This window comes from Halichoeres trimaculatus, unplaced genomic scaffold (genome assembly GCF_033239565.1).
Source record: "Halichoeres trimaculatus isolate MK-OKI-2021-1 unplaced genomic scaffold, fHalTri1.1 fHalTri1_scaffold_12, whole genome shotgun sequence".
In the NCBI taxonomy this organism is placed as follows: Eukaryota; Metazoa; Chordata; class Actinopteri; order Labriformes; family Labridae; genus Halichoeres; species Halichoeres trimaculatus.
The window spans coordinates 19,853,978-19,881,391 of NW_027437190.1; the positions used below are offsets into that span (position 1 = coordinate 19,853,978).

Genomic DNA, 27,414 nt, shown 5'->3' on the forward strand with positions numbered 1-27,414 from the left:
TTGTTATCCATTTGCATGACAAGTAACAAGAAAAATAGTTTTATCCTGTAAGTTGTAGATAGAGTCCCAGGAAAATAAATAAAAAAATAATTCAGTAAAGCTCCTTCTCGCTTTCTGAGCACAAGTCTACACAACCCATTTAAAATGACAAACTGTCAGCACATGTCCAGAGTGGCTGTTGAGTTTGTAGACCATGAATATGGAAGACACTTACAAGGCAGATGAATTGTTGTATCAAAGGCATGTCATATCCTTCATCAAGTTCTGTTCACAATACTATGTTTATTTACACTTCAAACAGCACAGTGGGCTTTACTCAAGAGATCACATCAGGACTGAAAGACACTTTCACTTTTTCTGTCACACAACATGTAGTGTTCGAAGTTCAACTTGGTATCACTGATAGAGACAGACTGCATTAGTTAAGGACACAGACAGATTGAGACAGATAGAGGCAGACACAGCGACAGCCCTGCTGATGGAGGTCAGCCAGCTACAGACAGAAACAGCAAGGGCACAGTGAAGAGCACAAAGTTAACTTTTTAATCTTAACATTTTTTCTCTCCTTTCTTCTCATCAGTTGAGTTAGTGGCTTTAGTGTAAGCCCAGTATACGTCCAACTTTTGATGTGGGGACACTAAACTGAACGTGTTTCAGTGTTCAATAGAAAAGTAAAATGTCAAGATTTTTTCATGTTTATGCTTTAAGGCATGACATTGTTCACTGTTGAGTTGCAACACATCACAATGACTTGGAGAGAAGCTTGTGGATTTGATGTGTGCAGTGAACCTGTGAGCAACAGCAATGCCCTGATAAGAGCGTAATATGATTAAGATTTAGACAAATTATACTCAACTTTGTCCATTGCATGCATTACACCAAGCACTGTGTTGATAATCCTTTCAGGTTTTTGCTTTCAGCAGTAGAACAAGATTGGTTGGCTTCACTTTCAAATCCATTTTAGCAGCATCAAAGTAACAGAGGACCATTTAATCTTTGAAAGAGGTATTTTAGAGGATTTATGACCAGTTTGACCGAGGGTCAACATGGAGAGTTGGATCCATACAAAGCACTCATATTGAATACATATACATAACCAGACTTTCCCCCCTATGTATTACAGAGCAGGCGGCCTTTTGTGTCCACCTTCAGAACTACACGGATGAAAAATGAATAAAAGAATAAAATCCTACACCTACAGATGGGAAATGAATTCAGATTGCAGAAGGAAACATGCAGCAACATTTCGGTTTATGTTTTATGGATCTTCAATTGTGCAATGCCTAAACTTTTAGACTCACATCATCTATGACATAGTGTCAGAGTGCCATGAATGTACCAGGGTACATCTTTAAAAATGTGACATTTAGGCTCTAAATGCATCATACATTTTCAGCACTGGTAAGTGATGATGCATGATTTATGAGCAGATGTGTAAAATGATTATTTTTCCTTGTGCCAGCAGGAACAATTTTATCAAAACAGAGCCTTCAAACAAATGTTAAAGTATCCGCTGTATTAATTAAATTTGTCAGGTTGCAACTTACCCGCTGCTGTTCATAATATGTTTTCTGATCTTAGCCAATTTATAAATCAATTAAGATAAAAGATGCCTCAAGGAAAATTTTTGATTAAATTGAGTTTGCTCATAAAAAGTTTGGGGAGTTAGTATCTGGTGACCGACGGAGATACATTTCTCTAGTTTAATTCCAGCAGTAACAATGACAGCATGAGGGCAGAGGAAAATCAATACATTTTTCAAACCACCACAGGCGATGGAGCAGAGCCAGGGAGCAGCTCCTGAAACGCTTCCCCCCTCAGCAGAGACAGACAAACCTGACTTGGAGGCTGCACCACCTTAACAGAGCGAGTCAGAAAAGTTAAAAGCTTAATAGCATATCTTCTTCTGAATGACATCTGAACAGTCAGGCTGCTATTTTAGTGGGCGGCTTTACAATGTCATGGCTATATCAAAAGAGTACTATTTGGTAGTTTTGACTGTGAAAATATATATAGCTTCCTGGATGTTTGTATACAAATCCAAAATGATAGAGACAAGAGGCCCTCTGGTACATTTCCTGTCTGTTCAATAAGAACAACAAAACACAGAGAAATTTGTATAAATTCTAAAAGACTGCAACAAGCAACATCTAACAGCTAATTAGGGTAATTTGTGACAGGGCAATTACATGTCTAGGTATGAAAAATGCATTCCTGAGGGGCTGAGCTGCTATGGAGTAAAAATGGGAAGAAGTTCAACACTCTGTCAGAAACTGTGAGAGCAAGTAGTTTGGCCAAACTGGCGTCCTTGACTTAATAGAAAAGGGACCATCAGGCTTGTTAGCACATGGTACAAAAGCCAGCATCTGTGAATGCATAGGAATGCATTAAGGCTCATGGCATTGATGACTTGCTCACAAATCTGAGGAGGCATCATTAATGCTGAATTAAAAATACAGGTTTTTGATCAAGAGGAGAGAGGAGAGACGGCCTTGCATGTTTCAGCTAGACAATTTTAAACTACATTCTGCAGGTATAAAGCAGGTGTGAAGGTGTAAAACTGGTCTGCCTGCAGTTGGGAAATGTCAGCCATTGAAAAAATTTTGCACATCATGAAAAAGGAAAAAACTTCCTTGAAGGCCCACAATTGTTGAGCAGCTAAAATCTAAAAGCTGAAGTGCTTTCAAAAAGAAGAGGTGATACAACAAAGCAAACATGCCTCTTTTGCAACAAGTTGATGGTTTAAATTTTACATGAGCTAAAGTATTTATTCATGAAACTATTTTATCAATGTTTGGTGTGTTGTTCTTTGGATAATATTCAGTAAAATGTAAATGGACTTCTTATTAGTTAACTTTACCACACTAAAATTCACATTTACCCATTCACACATCATTCACACACTGATGACTGAGACTGCTACCAGTATGAGCTAATCTCAATCTTTCACACATTCACACATAACTGACCATGTCACCAGGAACAATTTGACATTCAGTATCTCGCCAAAACTTCTGCATGTGACTGCAGGAGCTGGGATCAAACCACCAACTTTCTGAGTGAGATGACCGACTCTACCACTGATCCACAGCTGCCTGGGTTTAGATAGTTTGCAAATTTTTAAACTCTGTTTAATCAACATTTAACACCAACTTTTTGGGAATAAAGACTTATCAGTTAATTCAACATACCAAAACAAGCTATACAAAGTATCTCACACTGCGAGTTCTGTGAGTACATTTAACTCCATTTCTTCTCCTTTAAAGTGATACTCAGGGATGGAACAAGTTGGGTCCTATCACAAGGTTTAGGGCAGAAATTACCCCTACAGCTGTGTTTTTGTGCAGCAGAAGCCCAGGGCGCTCGCACCAAAGACCCCCTCCCTGCTCGTCTGCTGGTTTCCTCTGCACTCAGACGGGACCATATTTTACTTGACCAAAAACACAAATAAACTGACTCCCACCAAAAAAATCTGATATCTGTCTGCATTCACGCTTTATTTGGAGAATTTTCAGTGAGTTACTTTCACACAAAAACACCGCTGAATAAGGCTCTAGTTCTCATTGTGGCGTAAAACGGCGCTACCTCCGCTGCAGAGCCACAGCTGGCTACGAGGAGCTCGCAGCTTAGTGTATCAGTCTGCGCGCAGCGCGCCAGATAAAAACAAACGCAGGTAGTCTGCCAGGACGAATTATACAATAACAGCATAAAGATGAGTGATTGTGAGAGCGAGCGCGACCTGCCGCTCACTTTGAATAAAGCGTGAATGCAGACTGATATCAGATTTTTTGGGAGGTGGTGGGAGTCCATTTATTTGTGTTTTTGGTCAAGTAAAATATGGCCCCGTCTGAATGCAGATGAAAGCGGTAGACGAGCAGGGAGGGGGTGTTTGGTGCATGCGCCCTGGACTTCTGCTGCACAAAATCACTGCTGTAGGGGTAATTTCTGCCCTAAACCTTGTGATAGGACCCAACTTGTTCCATCCCAAAGTATCACTTTAAAGGACTGGATATCTGCCCATGTTGAGTGTCCTGAAACATATTCATCACTTCATGACCATCACTCCATTCTTGGCATCCATTTTTCTTAGCTCTGATCCTCGAACTTAAGCGCGTAGCGCTGTACATTCCACTATCCTCAACATATGGTGTTGAATAGATTTGTCCATTAACTGACTACCAATATCAGCTTGTGACTCTGCATGCCCAGCATTAGCAAGTGAAGATGCTACTGATAAAAAGATGCATCCGCACAATCTTCACTTGTATTTCCATCATAATGAAAGCTGCATTAATATGCATTAGGTTTCCTTGGAGAGGAATCAAGACAACGGGTTGTTGATAGCTTGAAAGTGACTTTAAGGAAATGAAATTTCAAAGATTGAAGTTTGTCTTCTTGTTAAGTAGTTCATGCTCTATTTTTGATCAATTACCATGTATATTGGTATTTTTCACAGACTCCAATTAAGTGTGTTCCTCAAGGGATGATGCTGTCGCTGTCCACAGTGCATGCATGGAGAAGAAGGTTGGGGCTTTGTACAATTCTTTATACATCAAACCAAGTATTTGCTTGCAAGTGTTCTTTCACACCTAACAACAGGGACAGAATATGTCAACCCTCAAGTTAAATAACGTACTTGAAGTTTCTCTGAGCTCTGGGTATTGAGTCCGTTTTAAATATTTTAAAGGACCCAGGTCATGGTCAGTGGTGGAGCCAGTCGTCCCCAGATGGGAAGGTTTGTTGTTTGAACTCTGTGGCCTCTGAGGAGGATTTAAACAATTAAAGCCAAGAGAGGAAGGTGTTTCCTCTGTGGTAAAGTATCAAAATGTCTTTACTGGTAACCCTAGTGAGAAAATTACTCCATTAATCAAACAAGTAGAAACAAATGGCTCTCATGTTCAGCGTGTGTGCGGCTGAAAATGTATAAATATGCAAATAGAAATGCAAATAATGAAGTTTGTATAATTGCTTTTTCCTATGTATGCAGTTCTTCAAAAAGTTTTTGAATAAATGTAAAAAATAAATCTGTGTGCACACATTCCTATGAATGTACCTCATTTGTTTCAAAGGTGGTGGTCTGAATATTAGAGACATCTTAGAATATGACAAAATGCTTTACAACACATCAAGGCAACACACTTTAGCCTCCCAAACAACCATAACAATTAATCAACACCTTTCTAACACAAACTGAACATGATTCCTTCCATGAATCTGGGGCTTTAAGTGATGACCCTGTGGGGAACTGCTTTGGTTTTAGCTACATGAACCCAATAAACAGGCTACGCACTAAGTGTACGCACAATAAAAAGACAGCATGATGCACTTATTCAAGGATACAAAATCCCTTTAAAACTTCCCTGCCTCCCACTTTACACACACACACACTTTACACACACACACACACACACACACACACACACACACACACACACACACACACACACACACACACACACACACACACACACACACACACACACACACACACACACACACACACACACACACACACACACACAAAATTGCACAACACAAAGCCTTGCTGCAGAGTACATCTGGCAGAGAATTAAGGGTAGGTATTACAATTTTTCTGCTCTCTCAGCACGAATGTCTCCAGGAAATTCAAGTGGGTGTTACATCTTGGGGTAGTTATGAAATCCAGATTACAAAACATCATTTGAATCCCCTCATCATCCCACAACTCCACTGTTTACACTGCAAGTGCGTAGTTAAATGCAGACTGAATTGCAAGTGTTTCTATGAAAAATGGTGTCGCTTCAAGGGATGTAACTCAGATAAGGAACTACATCACAAGCTTAAAGAAAGCACTTGGGTTAGCAGAGCGACTAGGGGATAAACTTTACAGTTGTAGTTTGGTTTGCGTCAGACACAAAGACAGTAATCAAAGTCAACAGCTCTCTCGTAGATGACTGGGGTGGCAGGGTGATTGAGCCGTAAACTGCAATCTACTGGGAGGTCAAAAGTTAGGGCACAATTGGGCAATTGAGAGAAGCTGAACCAAAGGAGACATCAACAGAGGGAGAGCAAGATTCTGAGAAATGAAAAACAGGTTTCTGAGAAGCAAGAAATGAAGGGTTTTCTGTAGTTCGTTCTCTCTCTTCATCTAAGCTTAGACTCCACACAGGTAATTTTCCTTCTACAGCCCAAAGACATGTACTTGGGATAATTGGTAGATCTTAATCCCTGCAGGTGGTTGTGAATGCTTGTTTGTACCTATATGTCAAGCCTGTGAAATGACTGGTAACCTGTCCTTGGTGTGCTTAACTTCTCACTCCAGCTAAGATTGGCTCTGCCCCCCTCCGACCCTCAATGGGACAAGCACGTGGAATTACAGATGGCCAGGAAAAGAGTTTCGATGGTGAAAACAGAACAAAAAATATGCCAAAAGGAAAGTAAGAAATGAACAGGAAAAGAAAGCCGATGTAAAGGTACAGTTGGAGAGAGCAAAGTGAACTCACGGATACAGGTAGGCTGGGTCCCGGTCCAGGTAAGATCTGGCAAACAAAGCCGTGTAGTGGAGCCCTGCAGTAGGTGTCCCTGTTGGCACTGGAAATCCACTCTGCTGCCCACCTGGCCACAAACAGACAGCACACAAAGTGGAGTGAGTCGATACACTGATGCAAATGCCAATATGCTCAGAGCATCAAATCTAAAGAGCTGGGGAAAAATACAGCACACTAAGGTTTTCTTTCCTCTTTTAATGATTATCTGTAGTGTTTGGAAGCAGATGGAGGCTATTCCTAGAGGCGATAGCCCATGTTTGTATTCTCAACTGATGTACAGACATTAGAAACTCACAAAGTTGTCCTCTCTGTAAAGATATAGGCCTAAAAGTGTTGTCTGATATTGAAAAAAGACTCATTTTGAGCCACCGACTCACTCGACAATGTCGTCACAGAACTTCCTCATTCAGTGCTGTCACACATTGGTAAAGTTGTTCAGTAATGCAGAAAATGCAACTCTACATCCAATACAAGCAATGATCCAAATAATAAGCTGCCTCTGCCTTCATGTAGGACAAATTTCATATCAGAAATTCTGCTGAATGTTGCGGAGAAATTGTTTGCACTTAACTTGTAAGTGACACTTTAAAAGCAACAGGAAGGAAATAAAATGAAATACGCTGGCTGAGAGCATCTCGAGAGAGCAGCCGAGCACACCAATGGCCATGAAGTCAATACTTTTTATGTTTCATGCATTCTAGCAATGCCCCATTTACACACACGCTTCAATGACAAACCCCGCTATTATCATAGATTTACACTGAAATGTATATTTACATACATACAATGTTATGGAAATTTAGACAGTTTTCTCTCCGTTCAATCCCCTGTGATAGGTATACACACGCACCACTGATTAATGCTTGCTTGCACATAGCATCAACCAAAGGAATAAATAATGGCGCTATCTGGGACATTCAATAGCAATTGCCAGTTTCAAACAAGACAAAGCACAGGTAGCAGAGTAAAGCTGCAAGCTTTAAAAAGTTATTGGATTAGATACTGTGTGTTCACACAGATCTACCTCTGTCTCTTCAAGAAAGAAAGGCAGCTTCAAGTTTGAATCACTTGGAGGTTTGTTAAAGAGCTGAGTTAAGTTAGAGAAGTATATCACGTCATATAGTTTAGGATATGATGAAGCATATAAAATCAAACATGTTACGCTACCATGCTAGCTTTTACACACCTTCAAATAAAACTGTCTTTGGCTATGGCAGTTAATTACCAAACATTGCCTTAGATTTAAGGAAAACAGCACCATCCTTTTATAAACTGTGTTCATTGCCTCCCACTGCCTTTTTCCCCTTTACCTTAAAGCCTGTGGTGTAATTCATGAAGCCGTGCTCAGGTGTTCCTGGATTTTCACAAGTGGTTCTTGTAGGCTCTGCAACAAGAAATCGTCATGATGAGGAGGAAAATTACAGGGGAGCCAAAAAATGAGGATATGACAGAGGGGCAATCACTGATAATGATGAAGCAATTTTTCTCTGGTGTACCATGTACCAGAGGACAATTACTGAAGCGGTGTGGTAACATGAGCAGAATTACCCTGCCGTCTTTAGTTTCCCTGCCTTTGAATTTTTGGCTTCTTTTAATATTTCAGGAATAAAGAATTTTGCCACTTTTAATCGTAGGTGAGAAAGAATTTCAATCAAGACACATCCGTGTGGTTACACATATCTTGGGCACTTAAATTTCCAGCAATACTCTGCTGCTTCTAAAGCACAGCCCCTGCGGTAACAATATAAATAATGTATTTTATCCCTGTGATTTAGTTTTGCATCAGTGCCAGATGGCAATCCGCTGATTTTAATTCCCCTTCAACAGTGTTTTTTTTAATCTATGTGAGGCTACCATAAAGGAACCAACAGAGAATGATCATTTAGATTATTATTTAAACTAGGAGCTTTGTGTTTTTGTTTCAGATCATAAAGAATTTGTCCTCAGACCTCTTGTACATTTCATTAAAGTAACTGTCATGTCACTCTGCAAACATAGCTCGCTTACTAATGCAGAAAAGTCAAATCCTGGGATGTAATAGTTCAGAGTTTACTAATGTAAGTGCATGGCAAACCACTGTTACAACTGTTAACCAAGACAACTCTGAGCTAATATTCAGGTTACCTATACACCGAGGCTGAGATCCATCCCAGGTGCCGTCATCCTGGCACATGCGTGTTGCTGATCCCACGAGCACGTGTGGGGCATTGCAGCTAAATGTCACCTCTGACTTGAAGATGAAACTGCGTCCTTCCCTCTGTCCTTTGGCAGGCGTACCTGGGTCTCCACAGAACTTGGCTGCAGAGGCAGAAATGTAGAATATTGCTGATGTGATAAGATGCGGGCCAACAAAGGCAACACAGATATAAAGCAATTTTCCTGAAATGTTCAACAGCATTGACGCCCTATTACACCACTGTGTTTTACATTTTAAACCAACATACATCTCTTTTAACCTATACAGCGGGAAACACCACAGAGGCTACTCAGTCAAATGCAGCATTACACAAACTCTTCTATATTTAATTCAGAAATACTTAACAATTATGAGGGCTGCGGTGCCCTTATAGGATCAGACCATGATGAGCAGTGCCTGGAGTGCTTTCCACTGCTGCTGCTATGAGCTTTGTGCCATCTTGAGGTTTTTATTCTATTAATTTGAGGATCTGTCTGTAAAATTATTCAATTTCTCAATTACTTGGGAAGTCTTCATGGACAACATTATTTAAATCACATTGACATTATACTTGCCACACTAATTTCCTTGGGCATTTTTTGTTGCACGTGGGCAGATGCATTGATGTCTTTGAATTAATTACTCTGTCTAAACACATTTTTTGTTTCCAGTAATCAACCTTGCTAAAGAGTTGCTAAAATAGGTATGTGTGCAGACAGAGCGTGAGGGAGGTCACAGCATTCAAGTCTAGATCAAAACAATTAGCAAGTGAAATATTAAATTCTCTGACAGGGCCTTGAGGTTGAAACAACTGGAGCCATCTGCTGCTGCTGTTCTCTCGTATGATATCGCCTTTTAATGGGACTCCAGCCTCAGCAGATGAAACTCTTTGGATTTTCACTGCTCCCTCTTTTCATTTATTTTCTTTTTGACATCAATTTAAATTGACTGGAATAATTTGGTCTCAGTGGGCTTGATGGGAAATATATTCACTCACTTTACATTATGCCAGTGTATAGTTTTATCCATCCTTACTGTATATTTAAACCCATCATTCAATTGTAGGATCACGGGTGAATAAAAGTCACTTATTAGCCGTGAGAAGTTCAGAAGTGCTCCATGTATGAGAGAGCAGAAGGGAGGCTAAAGTAACAGCATTCAGTCACGCAGCCGGAGCACTGTGGGATCAAGCCAATAATCAGGCATGCTGCTTCTGCAGACCTGACATGTGCTACTGCACGGAGGTCTGCAGACAGAGATAAGTTCTTGCTTGCTCTCCTCCTACAAGTCATGAACCATCATGGGCTCTCCACAGCCAATGCCTGAAATAATGGATATCCAGTAAAGTAGGAGATTAGAATCCAGTCTTTGCAGGAATGGCCAACTGAAGTCGTTCTGGAAAATACCGCTTTCTCAGAAAGACATTCTTTCATTGAGAGATGTACCTTCTCGAAAATGTGTTTGTCAGTACCATCGAAGAAAGCTGCATTCAGACATTCGACCCATAACAGTACCCAACAGCTTGATGATGTTTGATAAGACAATAAATAAAGATTTAAATGTTGGACTGGATCCAAAGACTGTTTTTGTTACTTTTTCGAATGACTTTGTAAGACTTAGAATTCAGGCACCCTTTTTTTTTTTTTTTTTTGAAAGGGTTCACAATAATGGCCAAACAGGTGACATGCACATCAGTCATAAGCCTCAAGCCGCAGGGAAATAATGTACTGTTTTATGGATGTATAAGAGAAATGGCCCCAGGCCAAGCAAAGCTCAGCATCTTTAATGCGCTTGTGTGTATGTGTGTGTTTGTGTGTGTGATAGCGAGTGAGTGAGATAAAAAGAGAAAGAGGGAGAGACTGGTTCAACTTTTTCTCTCTCTCCCTGTCTTTCACAGCCTCTCTTCCTCCTTGATGAATTATCAATGCTTTGAAGTAATCAGTATGCAGAGGCCAGATTCAAAGTTGGGATCACAGTCTCATCCCTGCAGACACATGAACCAGCATTCCCTGACTCTGAATTTTGCTACATGCTCCATGTTTCCCACGTGTTGTCAAAGGGTATTAATTTACATCGTAATCATGTGTGGCCTCTCATGCTGTCTTGTTGTCGAGATTCCAGATGTTGTAACTGAACAGGCTTTCTTTTATGGAAGCAGAGAGTTTCCTGCAGAATTGCTGAGCTCTATTTTCACTGAAGTGCTGAGAATAAACTGTAATGATATTCTTCAGTCTATGGTAGTGCAGTCTAGTACTGTGTCTAACAGGGAGACAATGGACATGAAGATTTAATTTACATTTATGAAAAGGCAAAAAAATAAAAAGATCTCATCATTGCTCCTGATTGGCTCATCATTTGGGGAACATCTGGAACATATTCAGTAAACACAGGTATGTGAACCATTATAACACCCATTATTTAGACGGCTTCTCTTTGTACTTACACTATTGTAAAAAAAAAGTTTAGGCTTTGTGCGTTCAGAGCCGTTCCATTACGTATGTTTGTTTATTAAAAAAAAAAGTTTGAAGTGTGGCCAGTTTGAATTCACATTTAGCATTGACACCAACTAAACACTCACCTCTTAGGGATGTCTTTGCTGTTAATAAGGACTGGCCCACATAAGACCGCTCTCGAGAATGCTGTGCTGACATTTTAATGCATAGATAACAGCCCCTCCACACCAAATATGATCAGCACTTTCCTCCCCATTGTTCTATTTTCTAGACTCGTTTATTCCTCAGTAAACCTCAGTGATTTATCATATGCACTTGCCTCCACCTCCATTGCTGTAGCAGGAAGTTACTTATAACATGTTTAGAAGAACCAGGTCTCAGTAGAAGCAGGATACTGATCACACTGAATGATTTTTATGGCACATGGCTTTAAATTTGTGTCATTTTTGCAGAACCATTGGACCCTGTGTACTAGAACACAAGTAATGGAGCTATTAAACGCAATTACAACATCAAAAACAAGCCTCTGCTGAGACACAATAAATGCCATGGTTACATCACAGGACATAAAGGTTACCTGCTCAAATGTCTGCAGGAGGATGTTTTGGGTTTACTGATGTGGAAAAATGATTTTAGTATGTTGAGGGCTGACAAAGCCAAATTATAATTGCAGCAAGTAGACATGCAAAATCTATTGAGTGGAACCTGATCCATTTCCTGTCTGATTCAGGAGCGGAACACATAAAAGTCTGTGAACCTCATTAAAACCGTCAATCGATTACTTCATGTTGCCAAAGCAGACATCTGTACATAACTTACAAATGCAATCCTTCACATAAAAGATAAGCATAAATCAGACAGCAGTTTCTATTTTGAATTGCACAATTACAATAAATGACTGCAGTGAGGCTCTTTTAAAGAGCAAATAGCTGCATGAGGTACTGTGCTTCTAGATGCATGGTCACAAACACTAGCACTCTGTCAGCTGGAATTCAGATGCTAAATACCCAAATGGGACTGTGTGTGCCTGACTGAATATAGCCACAAGCACCAAATTCTGTCATTAGCATAAATTACAAAAGAACACAAGAGGAGAAAAGTTCCTTTTGAATAGCCTGACGGGGGGCAGAGGAAGTGTTTTTTTTCAGCTTATTCTTTTTTGGGTCTTTATTATCCAACATGTGCTCTTTAAAAGCTACTAACTTATTCTTCTGCAATGCATGAACCCTTGCCTCTGGTCAGCAATCATCACAGTATGGTTACTTTCTGCACAAATAAGCAAGCAGTCATCTAAAAGTCCACGAGTCTTATTCAACAATGTTTCAATAATCAATCATGACAAAATTCAGCAATTCAACAGGCAAAACAGAAAGGGTGCCTGTACTCAGCAGCTTAAGAAGATGCCTTTCAATGCAGCACTGAAAACACATGAACTCTCCAACAAAGCATCATCCAGAGCTTTGAGTTTAGAGTGTGACTATTTTTTAAGTGCCATTTGTTTTTATTCAACTACAAGTGACTCACATTCAGAGAGAAACAAACGTGCTTCACCCTGCTTGAGTTTTCATTTCTGTCTGACTGATAAAACGCAAGAATGACTCTGATGACAGTGACACGCTCTCGAGCAGTCATGCATCCCAGGGGTTATCATTATGCTTTCAAAGAGGATTCTGAGAAGGTCTTAATGCAGAGAAGAGCATTTGACTCCCCACTTGTGGTTCCACTCAGATCATCGTCTTCATCATTGACATTGTAGCTTTGACTCTGGAGCGGGAGGTCAACTCACTTTTCATTCCATCAAAATGCAAATTGGAACTTCCATTTGATGCATGAATGATGAAATATTCATTTGTGTTCTGTATGAACAAGTAGGGTACAATGCCCTTCTTGTGCTCAGCAAAGCTGGGTTTTGTTTTTTCTGTAACTACTGAAAGTTTTAGGATTATCTATAAATCACTGCTTACAAAAGACCTTGATCTGCAACTAGTGGCAACCACTTTAATTCCAGTTGTGCATCTCTGCAACCCTTTTTCTATTTGTACTGTAACACAGCCTCTCCACCAAGGCCCTGATTTTAAACTCCATGACTTATTCATAAACTTCAATAATTTCATTAACTTAGATAACCTCTTAAGGGGCAAGCAGTAAAATGGTAAAAGGGGAGTACTAAAGAAGAAAAGTGCATCATGAAAAATAAAGTTTTCCAGTGTGCTCCATGTATGAGACTGTTGAACGATAGCATGCAGGTTAACTGCTGTCAAGAGACCTATGTCAGGATTTAACTGTTGTTCCAGGACTTATTTTAATAAATTGTAGCAATGTTTGACTCTGCTTGACACAACATCCATTCTTGTTACATTTTTTACACAGCGGTAACCTTACAATTCCATGTCAACAATCCGAGGTGATAAACAAAATTTCATTTCTACTTCCAGTTGGTTTCATAGGAATTTGTAGTTAACAGATGAAAAAAGAAAGACAACTTGATCAAAACGTTCTAAATTTCAGCTAGTAAATAAAGTTTAAAGGGGAGGTGAAGAGAAAATATCCACTTAGACTCATAAATGACTATGTCTCCCAGAGTAACAGAAATATCCTGTAGTCATTTCTTCTACCAAAAGGATATAATTATCATATAAGTATGAAAAGGTGACTCACGCAAACACTGGGGGAGGTCTCCGGTCCATGTTCCATTTCCTGTGCAGGTGAGCACAGCAGGAAAGGAGAGCTCATAGCCAGGTAGGCAGCTGTAGCTCACACTGGTACCCCACTCCAATACTGAACCCTCCAGGAGGCCGTTAGGAATTGGCAGGGGTGTGGGACACGTAACCACTGTGGGAAGAGTGAGTACAAAGTTACGTCTAGGGATGAGTACCGAATTAGGTACCGAACCGAATTCTGTCAAAAGCACCAGGTAGCGATTTAGGAAAAATCTAAAGATACCATGTTTATGTACCTAAATGCATTCTTGTGACTGTGAGGGAGTGAAAGAGTAGGCGATTTTCCATGCTGGACATGAACACAGCATTATAAGGTTATAAACTAAAGAATAAATATGTCAAATTGGAAAAAATACATTTTATTATTAAACAAATTATTATTTTTACCACATAAACACAAAAAAAGTGCAGAAAATTGGTGCCACTGAGTACTGATACTGATTGCCAATTACCCGGCATTGGTACCGTATCGTTTCAAATGTGAAAGGTACCCATCCCTTGTTACATCTCAATTTGAATCATCTGATACCACAGGCACAGCCAAGTCTGACCAACAACTGTGTTGGACGACTAAGACTGAAAGTATGCAACTAAAGGACAGAGTATTATTTGATACACAGACACAGATCTACAATTAAGAAACTGACCAAACACTTTAAAGTCTTTTGCATAGGTTGGAATTGTAATTGCTGCATGTTGTTGCACCAGTTAGGGGTCTACAAAAACACAAAGCATTGGATTTAAAAGAGAAAATGAAAATCTCATGGCCAAGCCATGGTCAACAGGCAAATAACACTTGAGACACATATACATCCTTTGAAAACAGTAATGCTTTCTTTTATCTTAATAAACTAAACCAAAATAACTATGTTATGAAGCTCAGCCAGAACTGGCAATTACTCAGTTCAATGAGAAATCAAGAATTTATGAGGATAAAGTGGCCATTAAACAGAAAGTGGTGGTTTGAAATGTATGAAGTACTACGACAAGTTCTTTATCTGATAAATTGTCTGTCTCAGGATTTTTTCCCCTTTGAATTGGAACCCAGATATTTGTACACTGCACGTTTCAAACCTTAGTACTATTTTACAGGCAAGGGTGAAACAAATTCTGATTTTTTTCCCCATTTGGCTTAAAAAGAACTAGGTCTGTAGCCTGGATGAATGGTCCTTGTTTTGACTGTGACTGTGTGGGATTTTTCAGCCAATTCTGTTCAGAGTTTACTGAATAATTTCTGTGAGAAATGCGGGGACATTTTGTGTCTGTGTAATCCATAAACTTTCTGCTCAACAAATGTAATAAATGAATGCATAATAAAGCTCAGAGTTTGTTCTGACACACTTGGAGCTGAACCCATGGGGACCCAGATGGGATATGGGTTTTAGGGACGTGAATAAATTATAGCAGTTGTTTTAAACCATTACTATCTTCTGCCTGCACTCATGATTTTCCCCAGTCTCTCTTTCCCTTTTACACTGTCACGCATGCTAAAGCACTTGAACAAAGATTTGATGATTAGAGTCAGGCTACATCCAAGCCTTATAACAGTCTGATAGGATCAGATGTCCAGTTTAAAATCTGGTTACTTAAACTGTCATGTTAACGTTACGGCACGCAAGGTGCTATGTTTTGACAATACAACGTCCAGAGTCATCGACCAGAAAAACACATATTTGAAAGGAGACAGACCCAGCCATGGGAGGGCCAACTCTGGGAACACTTCTGCTTCTCTAAACCCAATTTTCACACTTGCAGACTTTGGGGCTTTAACACTAAGTGAGGGCCCAAGTCTGCTGCAGAAGGGTACATCTACCTGCATAGGGTCTTTGTCTTTTTCATTTCTGTGAACTTCCCTTGAGTGCATAGCTGAATTGATATGGGCAAAAATGTGGTCTGCAGGACCTGAACTCAATGTAAACAAGTCAAGCTTGGACAGTGAAGGGAAACAAAAATGCAAATAAGTTTATCTGTAAGTGACAGCATCTGGCTGCTGGCTGTTGTGAATATTTATGGCTTGTAGAGTTGTTTGTGCTTTCTGTCAAATATCTACATTTGTTTCTGTCCTGGCCTCTGATAGTTTGTTCAAGTTTATTATCCAAGGGAGTAGCTCCCGTGTTGAATTATGAAGCCAATATGGTGGAGCAATATGGAAAAGTTTCTACTTGAGGCTGGCTCTGAAACCTCAGTTAAAGCTCATACCCAGTATACAGCACAATTAATCAAGTAAACAGTCCAGTACAAATTTGCTTTTGACATGTACACCTCATTCCTTATTTCTTTCTTTTTTGTGTAGTATTGCTGGGGGTTATGCATTATCAGACAAAACTTGGGGCCATTTGTCTGTCTGACAGATGCTCATGTTGAAGCTGTCTGAAGGAGGCGAAGCTGTGGCCTCAACTCCTTTCCCTCAACTGTACCAATTTGTGGCCTACTCTGAGGTACGTATGCTAGGCTTCAAAATGTCTCTTTATAAATCCAGTGGGGTTTCATCACCGAGGGCCAGATTCATAAAAGTGCTGTTCAGGTTTTTGGACCCTGCACAAAAACCTAAAATAAAACAAAAGAGAGAAAAAATATCATCTCATTAACTAAGATCATGCAAAAGAGTGAAGCAGCACAAACTGTGTTGCAAGGCAAATGAGTTACCTGTGCTCTATGCTCATTTCTGAGTGAGCTATGTAGGATTCTGCAATAGTGTGTCCCAGTTTTCCATTTCATATCATTTCCACCACTTATAGGCACAAACTCTCTCTGACCTGGCACACATGGAAGTCTATAGGGTTTTAGTGCTCAGGCAAACAGGTTGTAGAAATTGGGACTGAAGATAACTTTAAGAGAATCTGACTTTTAGACACTAGGATAACCATCTTCTCACCTGCCATAATCAGGTTCAAGCTCGCGAATGGAAACTTTCCGCTCTACATGCTAAAAGAACCACAGCCTTGTTCATTTGACAAACTTAGCATTCTGTGCACCAGAAGAAATCATGAGCAGAGTTTCAGAGTGATTCCACCGTTTAATACCTGTAGAGAAATCAATGACTTCTATCTTGACAAAATACCAAGAAATAAATATCCATTGGCTGAAGAGTACTGTGTAGTCTCGAGTGAATAAATGTGACTGTAATTTAGTCAGCTTTTAGCCTTAAGATATTTAACTCAAATAACTTGCTACTGGCACATTTTTAAGGTTTTATATCTTTACCAAAACAAAATGGATTGCCACTTCTTGATAGCTTTAGGCATTCAAGTATATCAATGTATAGAAGTTAAAAAACAGGAACACGAACAAGATGAAGATTTTTTTTTTTATTTATTACAGACAAAAAGTTGTGTCAAATTAAAATGGAGCAGTGTTTGAATGCACTGAGATACATTGCTTAACTACAAGTATATGTTTCGTATTTAGAAAGCATACATTTATTACAGACAATCTTGCTTTTTTAAGTTGGAGTTAGGTTTCACTTTATCTACAGATGTCTTAGAGTATATTTGGAGCAAGCCACTGTGGGCTATTCTCACATTCTCTCCAAGGTGTTACTGTCTTTTGTTGTTGGTTGGCAGCAGATTTAAAAAGATTTCCACCAGGACGTGTTGCATCTGTACACTATATGAGCTTTAGATGTATTCTATATTTAGAAAGCTATTTAGGCCATGATGAATATTAAACAAAAGTAAAAGAGAAAGACATAGTGATGCTGCAATCAGTTTGTAATGTTTTGTTCAGTAATACAATTTTCTTTCTGAAGTTCTCAAGAAGAAACGAGTTGACTTGAATTTGTTTTCTTTGATCATAATGAACTAGTATCATTTAATTTGGTATTTCCATGCTGTTGCACTGTAGCCTCTAGAAAACAAAGCTTAGTTTTGAAATTCTTCCCTAAAAAGCCCAGCTGGATAATGTGAAGAAGAGAATTAGTTTGGGTGTGTATGTGTGTCTCTATACAGTAAATCAGTGTGAGAGGCATAGAGAGGGGAGGATAAAGAAAGACGAAAGGAGAACGTGTGAGTAGGCAAATTACACTGATTAGAGGAGTAGGCCTACTAATCCCATAAGCACTGCGTCAGAAATTACTTTAAATAAATAAAAAAAGACATGGGTGGCAGATAGAACTGAATGGGAAGCAGAGAGTGTCCCCATTTTCCTAAGTAGTTCTAAGCAGCATTAGTGCCTCTTAGCTGAACACGCCAAACCTGGGATTCAAACTGAATCCTTGCCGGGTGAGGCTTAGTTTGTGGTGAGCATGCACACACCGCTGATGACACATTCTAACAGCTAGCACCGATGCGCACACATATTAAGTCCAAAATTATGCACAGAGCCGGCACAGATAAAACCGCTTTGTCTCTTTTAGTCTCAAGTTCCCCCTCTCCCTCCCTCGATTATCGGCTCATATCCCCGCGGCACATCATCTAAATCTTTGACATGATGACAGATGCCTCGCATTATGACAGATTCAAACTGCTCACCCTGCCTGAACTGCGGCACCTTCAGCTTGAACCTCATTATGCAAAAAAAATGAGGCAACAGATCTCATATTGGAAAAGACATTGTTACTGATTTCAGGTGCAAAAGACAGAAAATAGATGATTTCTCGGCCCTTTTCAAAGACCTCCTGCTGCGTAGGCTGTCAGTGAGAAAGATAATAAAAAAGGCCGTAATTACCAGTGAGCTGTTGTATTGCTTGTCCTAGATTGACTCAGAATGAGACCAAGGGAGAAAAAAGGGGACAATGAAAGAAAAAAATAAGGCCTAAAACATCTGTATTCCTTTTTACTATCCCAGACACACTAAGACGTCAAAAGAAAACAAGATCACCCACATAGTACCGTAGCTCCACTCTTAAGGTGCTGTGGGTGGAACCCTGTGACACGCTGATTGATGCACCAAGCAAGTACAGCTTTTGATGATAGCTTAAATGAAGGTACATAAAAACCTTTACTTATCCAGACATCAGACAAACACTTGTATAACACAATGCCCCCATGCAATTGTGTAAATTTGTCATGTGTGTGTACGTGTGTGTATAATGAGGAGGGCAGAGCCTTAGGCTCCTCTCCACTCCACACCAACCCCAAACAAGCACAGAGTGAGGCTGAGTCCCTGAGCTGAATTTGAACTGTTGAGGATTAGTGCTCGGAGGTTGGGAGATTTACACACTTTAAGACGCACTAACGTTAGTACACACTCTTCTTGTGTGTCTATTTCCATTTACAGTCTCAGTGGTAACAATTGTGGGAATGGCAATTTATCCATAGCTTCAACATTCCAAAGAGCGAGGCCCCTTAATAATGTAAGGCATTCATGAAATATTACAAATCAGAGTCAGACTGGATGTGAGGACTTTTAGGTGAGGACCAGGGGAGCCTGGGGAGGGCAAAAAGTGTGTGGCGTAAAACCATAGCTCACTAAGAGATGTGCACAGGAAAGGTGATGACATAGTCCACCTTCAGGTCTGTAACAGCATTTTGGACTCTCAGTATATCCAACAGCTAAAAACAGTTGTTACATAAGATTAATAAAGGTCAGCTGGCTTTATTTTAGTCCAATCCCCTTTGGAAGAATTTGTGTGTGGTTGATTGTCTGCGACTTCTTACATTTCGATGATTTGTCTGTATATATGTTTCCCATCTGCTTTTGTCCGCCTGCATCTTAGCACCTCACACTGCCTTTTTTCACTCCCATTTCATTTGTCCTTTTCAGTTGCTCAAGAGGCAAATGAAAAGCCAGTTTGTTTCTCTCTGACTGAAACAGCAGCTAGAACGGTTCCTTAGCAACAATGAGCCACCGTGAGCCTCATAGGCCCTTCCTTTAGCTGGTGTACTTTTGAACTGTTCGCTGCACCAGTTAATCTTCCCTGCAATACTTACTTTTGGGGTGTTGATGGCAGTCATGCTAATCTATGCCTCCACCCGAGCGCCATGAATCATGGAGTGATGCGGTGCTGATGGGCGTACAACAGTTAAGTCCTCGAGGTGGGTATTTTAACTTTGATGTTAATCAAGCCCAGAGAGAGCCCACTAACTTTTAGAGAGAGGCAGCCAGTGATTAACTGTTTAGCACAATTAGAAGGGTCCTTGTTGGAAGGAAGAGGACCTGTTGGTCATCCATCATCATGTGTCAGAGGGACTTAAGCCTTGGCTTTGTTCCAGCACAGGTGCAGCTCGAGCTGCAGGTGTGGGTGAAATCACTTTGCCCCAGATCAAGGACTCTAAAAATTCATTTTATAATTCTGTCTTCTTTTTGCAAGCCAGCTGAGGGATGATGTCTGTTATGGAGGGACATGCAATTGAGGGAAGCACCGGGAATCATTTAGATGAACACATCTAAAAGTGAGTAATGTATGTGGGTGCCTGTTGTTGCACTTGGGCACGAATGCAAATATAATCAGCAGCATATGCGTGTGCGTGTGTGTGTGTATATATATCACAGGCACACACCGTTATTTATCATCAGCACTTTGTTCTCAAAAACTGATGTGAACTGTATGACACTATCTGACCATATAGGAAATTGTGTGTCACCTTGCTTGCTAATATTATTAGATCTCAGGGTGCGACTGTTCGTGACTGTGTGCGGGCGTGCCAAGGTTGTTACGGTACACTCAGATGGTTATCAAGGTTGACCGTCTACTGTGGCCAGTGTCTGATGCAGTCTATATCAGGATGCCCCCTTTGTGGTGAAACTTACCTTGGCATGTTGGCATGGTGCCACTCCAGGTGCCGTTGTTGGTACAGGTCCTGGTGACAGTGTTGTCGCCTCTGATCATCACGTAGCCAGGCTGGCACATGAATGTCACATTTGAGCCCACAGTGATGTCATCACCAAATCTTAGTCCATTTGCTGGGATACCAGGGTCCCCACAGGTTATCACTGTCATTAAAATTGAACAAAGGGCGCTTCTATCAGTTATCATAAATGGTGGTAAACATATGAAACATATGAAACATATGAAATTGTTGGTTTCTCTGAGACATCGCCTTATCAAAACAGATTCTGAGGCAGCCTTTTCCTTACGAATTTTCCATTTTAAGCATCTTCCTGACAGTTTGTAAGTGCTTTGCTCATACTGCATTTGATCACTTCCCCTATCAGGGCTAACATGCATTCATTATTTTAGGGAAAAGCAGTGTACAGTATAGAGACAAAGACTGAGTGATGTCTTATAATTATCCACTCAGCCTTAATAATAATCCTCTCAGCAACATATCAAAAGTATTTAAGCGCTTTAAACAGCTGTGCCAAATACATTTGTGAATGATGAATAAGGCTAACCAAATAGAGCATTAGTCAGAGAGTATTTGCAACTAGACCTGCAATCCCTCAGCAGCAGCAGCTCATGGATGCTACGTCCTCATCTGAAGCAGACGATGGAGTTAAAGCTACAATAAACAAACCTAAAAACACAGTTTTATGAAACTGATCAATTTGGTTATAGTATTTTGATCGATTGGGGTTTTTGAGGGGTGAGCTTGTAAAAATAACTAGTTTGCAGGAGAGCTTCCATCACCAGTAATTGTTGTACATATCTTCTTTTATATGCCCATTCTTGGCTTCTTTTCATGGCACGACTTCTGTGGAGTAAACAGATGGCCGAGTGTTGGCCGAGTGCATTGTCAGGTCTTAACCTAGTACTATCTTGGATAAAATTGTAAGCTGCCAGCTTCTATCTGATCACTTTTTCCTAGCCCTTGTTTAATCTTACAACCCTTATTTGTGCCTGCTTATTACAGACTCTTTCCTGACTTGTTCAGCTTCATGTAAGAAGCCAGTCTGATGCATATGCTTGTCCATGCTAACGCCCCCTCCCTTAAATTAATTTCTGTTTATTTATTACTCGTATCTGCCAAGGACTTCAGCACTTGGACATATTAATAATTGCTGGGTGAGACTTACTCTTTTATCTTGACAGGAAACATCTAAAAGCTGCTGGTTGTGGGTACGTAGAACAAACAGATGCTTCACACTGACTTCTGCCTTCTCCAATAATTACTGTAATCCCGCAGGAATCTATTTTTAAAATCAGCACCAAACTTAAACCCTGAAATGTAAGACAGCACTCTGAAATGGGAGGTAACTTTTTAACGCTACAGCTTTGGTGTCTGAAGACTGACAGAGGTGGCATGGGTGTTGCTTATATGTTTTTTGCCTGTTTACTTGGGAATATATCTTACACCTGCTTCTGCTCTTCATTGGCTCTGCATCCTGGTGATTTTGTGAGATGACTGAAAAGCAGTGCAGTTTACGCTGATGGATTTGATTTTGCGTCCATCCCACTCCATGTGTAGAAATGATGGATTATATGGTATCTCTTTAGAATTCGCTCTCGCCTGCTTTGAAGAAATATTGTAGTTATTGTTGAAACCCTCTAATATCCTGACTTTACTGGCCTTACAGAAAATAATCAACGTGCACAGAAATTAGGTCTAGTTGCAGTGTGGGGCATTTTAGACCCATCCTGCTATGCTTTTCAGGACTAGAAGTAGCATTGTGTGAACTCTGAATGGAATTTTTGCTCACAAATCAAATGTTGAAACATTTAAAGTTGTCCTAAAAGCAGTTTTTAACTTTACTTTTCTTATGATTTGTTTCTTTAACGTTCTCCGTTCTAATACTTAACCGACTTATTGAAAGTTTACTTAAGGTACAGTAAACCTCTTTACCACTCATCCAGTTGTTTTAGAATGCACATAGTCAATCAGAATGTGAAAAAAGAAACACATGATTAAGGATTATCTATCATAAACAAGTAACGAGAGAAAGAAGAAATGTGAGAGAAAGAAAAAATGTGTGTGTGCTTAAATGTTAATATTTACCCACTTCTGGCTTTCTGTAGGAGTACAAACTCAGTCAGTCAGCACAACGTAGAAAAGCTGCAGGCTGTTGACTTCAACAACTTCACTGTACAGCTTTTTTCACTCGCTAACACTTTATTGCTTCTAGGAAAACGGGTTACTCAGAGAAACAGGGTTAAGGAATCAGAATTTAGAGCAGTAACAATCTCCCGGAGAAGCCTGCATTCCAATATGGTGAGTTGCCATCAGATCTCACTTTTTCCATCACTAGGTCATGTTTTTAGGGCATGCTGACATATTATAGATGTGTTCTGATGCTGCACCATGAAGAGTTCAAGCACAGGACAAGATCTGTAGAGTGCATGGAGACTTCAGTTTTTTCTCTTTGAGTGTCTGTCAGCCCTTTGAAGTTGTGTCTTGAGTGCGAGTCCACCACTGAACTTAGAATATTCAATATTCAGCTATTTGTTTATTGAGTAAGATTACTGCTGTAACTGAGCAGACCTGGTGAATTACAAATGCTGTGATAGAAATTGTGCTCTGATATTAGCATCCCAAACTCCAAATATCCACACAAACAAGGATCCAACAGCAAGGCTTGGCTTTTAGAGAGGAGAGAACACAGAGGAGAAAAATAGCACAGTAGATTTAAATCGAGTGGATCCCAGCATGTTATGGGGCAAACAGTCTTCCTCAATAATCAGTGTTTACTGTTTATTTCATAAAGTGCTTTATGGCTTTACCTCACAGTCCAATGAGCAAGTCTCTTTCCTGGGGCACTTCTACTAATTCCTTAATTCTTTAACATGCTCTATAAATCTCATTTATCAAACACCCAGAGCTTTAAGAAGGAAATAAGAGAGGAGCTCTCCTCTCTCCCCTTGAGAACATTGTGTGACTTTGATCTGGTAACCTACATGATCGATTAGCCATGGACCGTGAAAATGATTGCCTCCTTAATGAAGGGACTCTTAGCCAATCCTGACATCACATGTGCCCATGTCCCTGAACTGACCATTAAAATTCAATGTAATGTGGAAGTATACCTTGGGATTACAATTATAAGTTTGGTGGTGGGCAGGCTTGATGTAGAGAAAAGCGCCAGTTTTGAATCTTTGATCAGTATTGTTTGAGCAAATTTTAAACCCTTTACTCTTCCTCCCTACATTCCTATGTACATCTCCTCAGGGACTCAGCCCAAACCATTTATCTCACATTGTGATTCAATAACTAGCAAAAGAAATGAGTGAGGAAGAGAGAAAATGGTGATTTTCAGAGGGAAGAACAATGTGTAATTTTCTTTGATAGACATCCTGGTGCAAATTGAATATAGATTGGCATACTTCTTAATTACTACAAGGCTCATTTGCTGTGGTTCAGACAATAAAAAACTGTCTGACAGCTTTGAAGCTTTGCAGAGAGAGTGGCTCAAAGAGATTTATGCGCCATTTGAAATTTCACACCCTATTTTAGTACCACTGTTTATCACCCAGAGCGCCTCCTTTTGGCTGAAATATGGAGCAAATCATCTACAGTCCTGTCGGTGCTGATTCTTTTGGGCGATTGATCTGCCTTCTGGTATACGTTAGATATTTCAGTCAACTTCATTTAACACAACACCAGCTAACAACAGCAGTTGACGCTTCACTCTTGTGACTGACATGTCTGATCATGTGTGACTGGTCAGTAACAGCTCACTACCAGGATAACATGACACCCACAAGAGATCCCGGTCTTTCACGTCTCTCTGTTCTTTTCATGGATGCAACAAAAACAAACTGCGTCGGCAGACGTTGGCAGAAGCCTGACTGAGCTAAATGCGATCAACCAGTTGAATGGTGTTCTGTCACATTTTTCTGTTCACAGCACAGCTATAATTGGGACTGTGTCTGGTTGCAGTGAGCAGACAATGCATTGCTCTTCTTTCATTTCATAACAAGTAGGCCGTGTATCTGAGTGACCTTTTACAAGACTCCACCAGACCAAGAGACACGACTCCACCATCCATTTGTGTTTGTGTGCACATAAAACTCACTTGTGCAGTTTGGAGCTACGCCAGACCATGTGCCATTTGCCAGACACTGGCGTGTGGGTAAGCCAGTGAGGAAATAGCCTTCAATGCAAGAATACACGATGGAGTGAGAGAAAGTTGTGCCATCCACACGGGAGATTCTACCATGGGCAGGTGTAGCTGGGTTACTGCACTGAACAGCTGCAAGAGAGAGGAGAAGAGGTGAAGGTCAAAGGTGTAAAATAAGAAAAAGATTTTCTATTTTTCATATCAATGATTCACCACTGGAGAGCTGAAAGCCTCTAATGTGGCTTCAAGATGGTTTCTCAAGGTGTCAAGCTGATCAAGGGTCTTTGCAAGCTTTTCCTTTTGATGATGTGAACAGTAATATCTATGTAAGAAGTAATTGCTCTTTCACTTTTGACCTGATGAATATTTGTAGCTCTTGACTCTCTAATTTGTGCTTCAGTGGAACTGTCTGAAAAGGGCAGGTAGTGATGGTCTGCCAGTGACTGTTCCTCATTATTTCTGTGTGCTTGACATCCGGAGCTGTGAGGAAGCTTTGTTTTCCTTTTGAAGAATCTCTGAAAAAAAAACTGATCTTCACAGCATCACAGCTTTGTTAAACGTGTCTAATGAGCAGAGCTGGTGCTGTGGTACACAAATCCTCATCATTTTATTGACGAGTCATCAGTAAATAAAGTGCAGTCAGTGTATAGTCAAGTCCCAAAGTACATCTATAGTGATGACACTTAGTGCTGATGAAAAACAAGAGGAGGCACGTGGGAGTAAGGTGTCAAATTTGCAGCAGTCATAAAAAAGACTTAGGGTTCACATTAACTGTAAAAAATCTTTAAGTGATCACATTAAATTAAATAATGTGGAATTTTGTGGCAATTAAAAATATTTTTACTTATCACCATCTACAATTAAAAGCAAATTAAGAGGAGGCTGAGCAACCTACAAAGTGCTGTTTCAGATCTACAGTCTCCCTGGGTTTGAAGAAAAACATAATGACTTTCTTTGGTGGGCTTAATGGTAAGGCTCTTTAATGGAAGGTTTCCTTTACAGCTTTTACAAATTATGCAAAAAAAAAAAAAAAAAAAAATCCCTTAGGAGACGAATGGAGTTTGCTTATTCATTTCATACAAGTTCTAATTATGAAACTGATTGCTCTCAATCACCTAATAACATGAAAAATCAGAGGTAGTATTCTTAAAAAAAGAAAAAAAACAGACATGTTTTGAATCACACACACACACAGGCACATATACATGCACACACACATATGCCAAAAATAAATCGGGGCTGCCTCTTTGGCTTTCTCTTTTAATAATTCAAGGCAGACATGATGACAGAATCACAAAACAGACCTTGATGGTATTGTGAGATGGATATTATCAAGCTGAATATCCACAGTGACTGTTTTCCAGGGACTGTAAAAGGTTGTGGATAACGGATGGATGGGCTTTAACAGTAGACAGGGCTTTAGATCAGAGACAGACAGCACTGAAACTCATTCAGGCTCCAGTGAATTCATGCCCCCTCCCTCCTGAGGTGGCTAAAACAATCTTTAAATCAGGAGTTCTGCAGGGAGATGGAGAGATAAAAAGGTAAGGGGAGAGAAATGCGCGGTAAACTGAGAGGAGGAAGGCTAAGGATGAGCAACAGAGAGAGAGAGGGGGAGAGGGAGAGGGAGAGGGAGGCGGCGGACAGACAGACGGATGAGTGGACAGGGATGGAGAGACAGTCACACAATGAGATTAAGATGGAAAGACATCAGGGAAGAAGCGAGTGAAAAGGCTGACATCAGGGAGGATGAAGGATTGAAAGAGACAACAGAAAGAGACAGCAAAAGGGGAGACACAAGAGAGATGTAATGAAAGGCAGATATGCAGAGGGCAGTCCAAAGGGCCTGTGCATTAAAAATGGCACTGGCAGCGTGCCAAGAGCGTGGACAGTAGTAAGGAGAGCAGAAGCAGTCAAACATTTGCCTCAATATCCGGTTGGCCCCTGGGGGTAGTTTATGCAAATTGTAGAGCTGGCATTCTATGAACTAATATCTTCAAATCCACAATGATTCATTTATCACAATCCAAGAAGAACTTGGCTTTAGGTGTCTTGAATTAATGAATTTTTTGGTTGAAATCTGGAAGCCTGTTACTGCACCAATCTGGCAGAAAATACCAGACTGCATCAGAGAGATACTTATCCATCTGGTACAGTTCTGTATTTGTGAGCTTCGTAATTGTTTGTGTTGGTATGACAGGGCAATACCTGTACACTCGATTAAAATTCAAGCTTGCATGGAGTCAATGGGATGCATGTCTGAGTGCTTAGCTGCGAATAAATTATGACCAAAATCAGTGCTTTGTCATCATCCTCTTAAAGTAGTATACAGAAAAACAATATAAAACATTTATAAAAGACTCTTTTGATTAAGAGCTTTGGGAATCTTGAAACACCTGAGCAGCAGAGACATTGCAAGTTAACATGTGTACTATAAAATACTACTTTTTGAAACAATAGTTTTGATGAGAAGATAAAGAACCCTGTTCATAGTTTGTTTTTAAAAATGTACTATGATGCAAAACATCCAGACAGCACAAGCATACTGTGGTTTAAACTGTCTATGTTGTGATCAGCTGACAGCTGGTGCCAGAATTTGACTCTTCCCAGGTCACTTCTGATAGAAGGTCTCCAACCCTCGCTGCTTTCTTTACTCATCAGAC

General features: G+C 40.1%; 1 protein-coding gene across 3 annotated transcripts in view; it reads right to left on the reverse strand.

Annotated features, from left to right (window-relative positions):
• LOC141800189 (CUB and sushi domain-containing protein 3-like) overlaps positions 1-27,414 on the reverse strand; it is a 214,653-nt gene that overhangs the window by 11,871 nt on the left and 175,368 nt on the right. For all 3 annotated transcript variants that reach the window (XM_074682596.1, XM_074682597.1, XM_074682595.1), the window contains exons 58-63: positions 24,707-24,883; positions 20,567-20,749; positions 13,815-13,988; positions 8,652-8,825; positions 7,838-7,911; positions 6,483-6,594 (exon numbers count right to left, since the gene is read on the reverse strand). In XM_074682596.1, coding sequence (XP_074538697.1) covers positions 6,483-6,594; positions 7,838-7,911; positions 8,652-8,825; positions 13,815-13,988; positions 20,567-20,749; positions 24,707-24,883 — 894 coding nt within the window. The remainder of the gene's footprint in view (positions 1-6,482; positions 6,595-7,837; positions 7,912-8,651; positions 8,826-13,814; positions 13,989-20,566; positions 20,750-24,706; positions 24,884-27,414) is intronic.